At 34.2% G+C, this 8286-nt stretch overlaps 1 protein-coding gene across 1 annotated transcript; it reads right to left on the bottom strand.

The window, feature by feature from the left end:
• Positions 1-1148: 1148 nt before the first annotated feature.
• LOC104907054 (U3 small nucleolar ribonucleoprotein protein IMP3) lies at positions 1149-4981 on the bottom strand. The gene is made up of 4 exons (XM_010695917.3): positions 4693-4981; positions 4276-4383; positions 2076-2150; positions 1149-1614 (listed from the first exon to the last, which is right to left on the bottom strand). The coding sequence occupies exons 1-4, from the start codon at positions 4824-4826 to the stop codon at positions 1383-1385; spliced, it is 549 nt and encodes a 182-aa protein (XP_010694219.1). The 5' UTR covers positions 4827-4981; the 3' UTR covers positions 1149-1382.
• Positions 4982-8286: the final 3305 nt, after the last annotated feature.

Genomic DNA, 8286 nt, shown 5'->3' with positions numbered 1-8286 from the left:
CCTTGACGTTTTGCTTTGTTGATCTGAGCCTCGTTAATGCTTTTCATTTGCGTATGGGTACATAAACTGGATTGACCAGGTTTTCCTAGGAGGAAGCTTTGGTGCAATTACTCATTAGACATGGTGATATCAAGACCAGCGGCTTTTAAAGGTGTGCAATTTTAGAAACCTGTAATTGGACCTTGAGATTAGTCCATAATTCTTGCTTTTACATTATTTAGCAAAAGCCCTACACTTCTGTACTAAAAATTATCAAAGTGCGTGTGAAAAAGATGTTAAACCAATTAGAATTTTGTTTGAGGACGAGAGAAGTTAATTATTAACATTTCACTAGGCATCTATTTAACCCCATAGAAGCTTCTCACATTATAAGGAAAGGAGAAAATTCTGCAATATAAGGTATATATCATATTACTCGTGAAGCTAATGAGGTTGCAAATTGGATCACCTTTTTAGCTCATAAGGTTCTGATCCTTCATTGAGATGAATTCAGGTTAATTTATTGATTTTGACCTCGTATTTTTTTTATAAATCAAGATTTTTAAAAATCTCAAGTCTTGTTGCGTTGTTACTTTTGAAAAAATGAAACGGAAAATTGTTCGATTTGATTTAAAATTACGCTATATTCAAGACAAACTTCTTCTAAATTAGTATTTCCACAAACAAATAGAGATCTACATTGATTGTGGAACAATGCATACCCTTATAAGGTTAGATCATATTGGTGATCTACATAATATGGCTTTTGATTATCCAAAAGCCCTCATTTTCCATTGTAAAAATAAAGCCCTCATTTGTGACATTCGTATTTAATTAATGACTACCTATTTGGCAATAGGTCTTCAATTTCATCTTAAATGATTGGCATCTCTTCTATGAAAATATATAATAAGTGATCTATAACTCAAAATAGCAAGATAATTCTATTTTATGTACCTGAACGCCACCACCATTTTTTACAAAATTACCACTTTTAACCATGTTGTCCCAATTTTCTCTCCCTAAGTCAGTTAAAAGGAAACAACGGAAGTATATAACTAAATATATGTCTCACAATTCAAATCTAGTGGGGGATATACAACTTCACTTCGTACGAACTCCGCAACCAATCTACCTTTGCAACCAAAATTTAGTAATGAATACCCTGGTGGAAAACAAAAGGCTGCCAAGGCTCTCTTCAATTACAAAAGTAAATATACATACTTGATACTACACAGATAGATTAAACAACAATGTCCGACTTGATTTCTTAATATGTTTGTAACCAGTACACCAGTTTCATACAATAGTTCAATGTGAAAAAGAGACCTTAAAATTAAGGAATCCTCCACAAAGAAAAAGTAAGGAAGAACGACCTTGAATTTTGGCTCCAGCTCAGTAGCTCACTCCATAAGATCATAATCGTCCAATTTGTCATTATATTGTAGTACTTTCTTCTTTATCTTTGATGAATCAACCCAGGTTACAAAATCTTCCAGATTCCTAGTAACAAGGTACGCAGGGTCTGTAACTGTCTCAGTACCTACTCGGATGTGTCCCTGCTCGATGTATGTCACAGCTTCTTTCAGATACTCAGCAAACTTCAACCTCACCAAAATATATGATAGCCGCCGTCTGCAAGCAAAAGAGGGTATTAGGATCTTTAAAACCAAAAGAAAAGGACCAATGAGAATCTGCCACGCACAAATTACTGATTTTACATTTCGCCAATACGCAATTGTCCTTTTTTTTTACTCAAGGTAAGCTCTTAGTGCTTGTCTGGTTGATATATCTAAAATTGGGAAGGGAAAGTTCAGAAGTTCTTTGGTTGGATTCAAAAAGGAAGTGCCATTTCATGGCATGGCTGAAGTTAGTTACCTAGTCCCTTCTAGCTAAGTTGGACTTCCCATGAGAATTTCTACTTTCTAGTTTCTACAACCCAGCAAACAACTTTTTTACACTTCTCAGAAATAAAACTTCCCTGTGCAACATATTAAAATCTACATCCTGAAAAAAGTGATTTGTATCGCCTACTTACTAAACCAAGTAACAAGTACTGAGGAGCAAGAGGGGTACAGGGTAGCAAGGGTACTGACCTGCAAATAGATGACACACTCAAGCGTTCACAAACAGCCAAGCTTCTTCGATTGGGTATGACACCCATATTATATCTGCAATAGAAGAAACACCAAGTGATGTGTGAGAAATCACTTGCAAAATGCATCTCAATCAGCATCATAAAAAGAGAAGACAAATTTTGATATTCAACTACGATTGTCACATAAACATATAACTCTATCAAAATGGAGCCTTTCACTTTTGCAGTACAAGGCTCAAATATGAAGTATATTGCTTCATCATGAAATCCTAAATTTAGTAAATGAACAAACATCTGATCACACACATCTGTCTGCTAAATGCTATCTACTACACTAGATCATCCAACACTTTAGGGCAGCCCTATCTGGATAACATGAGCTAAATGCGGGATATGAGGCTATTATTGAAACCTCACAAGCAATAGACAACCAGTAGGACCAGTATTTATATTATGAATTGAAGCATTGTTACATGGAATGCAAAACATTCCGGAACGTGGTACGAAGACGGGAACGCGGAAAGTAACCTCTTGGGTAAACTAGATGGACTCCTAGACCACGTACCACGTTGCGGGACGCGTCCCCTGGAACGTGGCCACGTACCACGTTCCAGGTATCAATGGATTGAAGTAAAGATCCAAAATTCAGATTTGATAGCCGATAGTCACTAAGATCAATTTTGGATCGAACATAGAAATTTGATAATTTTGATTCCATCTGTTCATCCATGTAGAAGACTAGACCACTTAGAACTGGTAGGTTAGTGAATTTTGCTTCGTGCTAGCACAAAATCATGAAGCCAATGTCTAAAAGCAGCCTAAGGCTGGATTGATTGGGGTGGTTCTGATAGAGGTTTGAATGCCATATGCCCATATCTTTACAATACATTTTGTCAGAATAATAATACAACATTGCATATAGAACCCCACTGAATGGCATTTACGAACTACTATAGATCACTGTCATGGTTCTCCACTTTCCATCACTTCCTCTTCCCACCACCCTACCATTCATAACAATCACATCCTTGTTTCTTCGAAGCCACATCCACAACATTCCTTCAAACTCAATTTGGATGGCTTGGTTCGAGGCAACTCTGTAGCTGCAGCCTGGGGGTATTATCATCAGGGACTATCTCAGCAAAACTATCCAAGCAGCTACTTTCCACCTAGGCACCACACAAGCTCATATTGCTGAAGCTACAGCTCTCCACCATGGGATTCGACTACTACACCAACTTAACATCCATCATTTACATATCAAAGGGGATAATATGCTCGTTATTAATGCAATCAAAGGCACTTGGTCTCCGCCTTGGCAAATTGCTCATATCATTCAAGACACACAAGATCTTCTCAAAGGTTTCTCCTCATGGACTATCAAACATACTTCCGCGAAGCAAACAAAGCACAGATTGGATTGCCAACGTTGGCCATCTAGTTCAGTCTTCTTCTCATATTGATATTTCTAATACTTGTAATAATTCCGCTCTTCATTCTATCCTTGAAAACGATGAGTTAAGAGTTCCCCTTGTGCGGAGGGTCTCCTAACCACCCCTTATTTTTCTTACCTTAGGAGTACCCCAGCTCCATAAGAAAGAACCCCAACAGAACGTACATGTCTATAAGCTAAAGGAGGTGACCAGTAAACAATTAGAAACTTATTACACTATAATCCCTTCTTCATCCTCAATGGGCAAAAGGAGACTTCCTTACCCGACGCTTAGACTTCCTTACCTGAGCTTGATATTTACCTACATGTAGTTTTATCATATAGCGATGTTCTTATAGACTAAACTGTATGTTCCTTTACTTCCCAGTATTCGTTCTTTTGGGAGGATGTAGGATCTAATTTGCACTTCTTTATATATCACTCGAAGCCACAAATCAGCAGTTATCAATAGGTGAAACCCAATCAAGATTTATCAGCATTGCCAGTCAGTTTGTGACAATAAAACAGATTGTTTTAAACTACCAACACCCCAATCCAAATCCCCCAAAACATAGTCTAATTCCCATAAAAAAATATTTTCCACAATTAAAATGTATGCATTCCAGTAATGCATTAAAATTCACATAAATTACCTCCCCTCCAAGCTTAGTAATACCAAAACAAATAACTATTTCACCTTACATATCATGAAATTTCAAAAAAAAAAGAAATACTGTTCAAAATAGAAAAAATAAAAAGAACTCACAGCTTTTCCAAGAGATTGTCAGTCATCTCAATTCGATATGGGTCTCTAGGATCCATCTGCTTCAATATGTTAACCAATTTTTGCACCATCCTACATAAACTATTGTACCTGATTTTGACACCCATTGAAAAAAAAAATTAGCAGAGAAATTAAAAGTAACCCATCAAAAATTACAATAAAACAAAGCATTAAAAGAGTAAAATTAGCAGAGAAATTAAAAGTAACCCATCAAAAATTACAATAAAACAAAGCATTAAAAGAGTAAAAGTAGCAGAGAAGTTAAAAGTAACCCATCAAAAATTACAATAAAACAAAGCATTAAAAGAGTAAAATAGCAGAGAAATTAAAAGTAACCCATCAAAAATTACAATAAAACAAAGCATTAAAAAGAGTAAAATTAGCGAGAAAGATTGATACTTTTTATAATCATCTCGTTCAGAGACATGGTAACGCTGTATAACACTAGCTTCTCTGTGACCTCCTTCTCTTTTCCATTCTAAGAAGTTTAATTTCTTTAACAACTTTTGTTCATGAAATTTTAGCTTCCTCATTTTTTGCGTGAATAATTTATTTCAACTCAGGGAAAAGAGATAGAATGTGTGTGTAAAACCCTAAAATTGAATGGGGAAGAAGATGAAGAAAAACCCTAAACCCAGAACAGAATTACGTGAATCGTGATAGTTGATTTTCTCTCTCCTGGACACTGGGCTGGATTGATGGGGTATGTATCAGTGTCAGGCCCAAGATGCCTAATCTTTTGTCGGGCTTCAGTATGGCCCAAATCAAGCCCGTGGGCTAAATATCTATATTAATTATTATTTTTGTTGATGATACGTCGGCTCGTGCCTCTTTTGAAAGAAGTCAATATAAAATCAAGATATATAATAACCTAAATAAAACGACCACTTTGCCTTTAGTTTTACAAAATTGGGTCATAACTTCGTAGGTGGTGTATGGAGTCCGGTGGAGATAATGAAGGAGGCAAGTGCAAAATTGTGTAGATATTAGGCGAACTACACATGAATTTGAAGTCGATGTTGATGCTCTCAAACCAGCCAAGAATCGTCTTGAGGTATTCCTTAATTTTGGGAAGTTCTCCAATGAGAAAGATCTTCAAATCTAGAGAAATCTCATGCATGTTCACCATATTTGAAAGTTGTTATAGACATTTTTGGACCTTACTTATATTAGTGTTCAAAAAACCTGACTCATAAACCCAACTCGTTAATCCACTACTTAAAAAACGAGTATTAAGATTTTTTTTTTCAATGTAGAATGATATAAATTTATGAGAAATTGCCCAATGCACTATCGGTGCTACTTGGGTATAATTTTTGATTGCGTCTACTAATAGATGACGAACATTTATAAGTAGTATTATACATATTCTCGATTTCTATGGAACTAGAGATTGTTGATGATTACATTTTATTTTTACTTTTCTTGTGCAAAAGAGGGGAGAAGCTTGAAATACTTCCTCTAACGGCCTGTTTGATAATTGATAATAAATTGCAGTAATGAGAATGAATTTTAAGTGTAATGTTATTAGGGAAGCACCCTTGAAATCTCTATGGGAAGGCATTTTTTCTCTATAGGCAAGCAATCTCAACCTCTAAACTTGTGTTTTTGTCTCCAAGGGAAATCAATTTTCATTACCACTCATTACCACCTACAAGGTGGTATTGGATGGAATGAAAATTCAAGAAAAAAAAAGTAGACACTGTAGAATAAATTAGTATTAATATGGGAATGGACAACGATATGCTTCACAAATTTACACACAAATTCATTTTCATTACCAAAATTTATAACCAACTACCTAATAAACCGTTAGAGTAATTATATGGATTTATGAATACGATGCATTATGATAAATCTCCATTTAACACACTAAGAGGGGAGTTCACTCATCCAACTTCCTTTTCTAAGTAACCTAATCTAATACTCCCTCCGTCCCAAAATATAGTTTATATTTCTCTTTTTTTACGGTAATTTATGCAAGTAGAATATAAGTGGGATAGTAAAGATTTTTTGTTTATTTAAATAAATGTTGTATGGGAAAAGATGATTTTAGGAGAGAGAGTGGAGAATAATTGGTGAAAGAGCATTAATTGTAACATTTTGGTTGAATAAATAAAGGAAAAAACAAAATTCAAGAAGCAAATAACTGATCACGATTTTTCTAGACAAATTACGGAAAAATGTGAAACTAAATATGGAAATGGAAACTATATTTTGGGACATCCAAAATGGAAATGGGAACTATATTTTGGGACGGAGGGAGCAGAAGTATTATAATCAGGAGGATTGAGAAGTGTTAGATTCACTTGGGTTTTTTTTTTATTCGATAAAAAAAACAGACTCGTTACAGACTTTAATAAAATCCATCTTATATAATTTAATACTTCTCCGTTTTAATATAAATGTAATATTTATTATTTTAAGCCGTTTCAAAATAAATGAAACTTTACTATATTTGATACTTAATTCTGTCTATTTCTATCTTCATCACATGAGTTTCTCTTTTTCTTTCTCTCTATCTCTCTCTTCTCCGAAATTCTCGTGTCAAGGCCATACGTTTTATTTAGAGCAGAAAGGGGGAAGTATTATTTTTCATAATTTAATTTCTCTCAAGGCATATGAAATTAAAGCAGTGACGACATTTCATTACTATTTACTAGCCTTGTATGCTCACAATGTGTGCGCAATTATTTTTACATTTTGTTTTTTCAAAATTTTTTTTTTTTCACTATTTGAATTTTTTGGTGGCCCAATATTGTCATATACTACCTCTGTTCCTATTTAATTTGTACTGTTTGTTTTTCACTAACCCAAGGAAAAAGTGAAAAATTAAAAGAAGAAGAGAAGAATTGTGAAAAATGGGGAGTTGAGTACAAAAAGTAAATAAAAATGTGAAAGCAACAAATATATTCATCTAGAGATCTTCATAGCTCGAAGACGAGGCCGATGAAAACGTGTCCCCAATATTTGAGGACATATATTTTACGTCTTACCCCGCCGCCATCCCCTAAAGGTTCCAAAATTCTCCGATCTTCTACCACATATTTTGATTATTCATGTATGATGTATTACAATTTACAATTACAATATGAAGTACATTTAGAAAGAGTTGCCACCAACTCTCTCACCAATTAATCTCACGAGCTTAGGTAGGCTTCAAATATTACTCATATAAGTTTTTAGAGGTATATGTACATTTTTATCACTTTATTTGTAATCAAGGTTGTCTAGATCTAGTGATTAATATTGAGGTTATGTGAATGATATGTTACAGGTTCGGTTAACATGGGCCATGTAAACAAAACACACTCGTGATCATATTAATCCTCCTTTTCTTAATATTTACAACACTTAAGTTTTACATTTATTAAAATACAATTTTGGTCACTTTAACAATTTATCATCAATAACTAGTATTTGGGTCCGGGCGTGCGTTGCCCTAAGTTGGTATTGTGTTTCCGAACTTGATTTTTTTTCCATTCCCACTAAAATATATTAAGGAAAAACTCAACATTTAAAAGGTACATATATAATAATGTGGATATTTAAAGCATGATTAAAAGTTGGTTGAGATGATAATTGTGTTATGTACGATAGCAAGAGGTCACGGGTTCAAATCTCGTTACAAGCTAATCTTATTTTTCTTAATTGACATGACTTATGTACACATCAGACAAATCTACTGAAATAAATAACATAGGTGCCGCGTGGCGTATATACATTGTCACACACGCCTTTTAATATATTTGCATAGATATTCATCGCGACATATTTAACAATATTTTATATAATATTATTTTATACGTTTTCTATTTTTCTTAGATACAATATTTGATTATACACTCACCAAAAACACAAATGTTCCAACAACCAAAAAAAAAATAGAGGAGGTAGATTATAGTAAAAAACTATGATCAACGTTTTGTGTAGAGTGAAAATTAAAGGTTTGCGAGCATTTAATATTTAAGAAGACAAAACGCCAAAACTCTA

This window comes from Beta vulgaris, chromosome 2, assembly GCF_026745355.1.
Source record: "Beta vulgaris subsp. vulgaris cultivar EL10 chromosome 2, EL10.2, whole genome shotgun sequence".
NCBI classification, from domain to species: domain Eukaryota; kingdom Viridiplantae; phylum Streptophyta; class Magnoliopsida; order Caryophyllales; family Amaranthaceae; genus Beta; species Beta vulgaris.
This window is presented reverse-complemented; position numbering and strand designations above follow the sequence as displayed.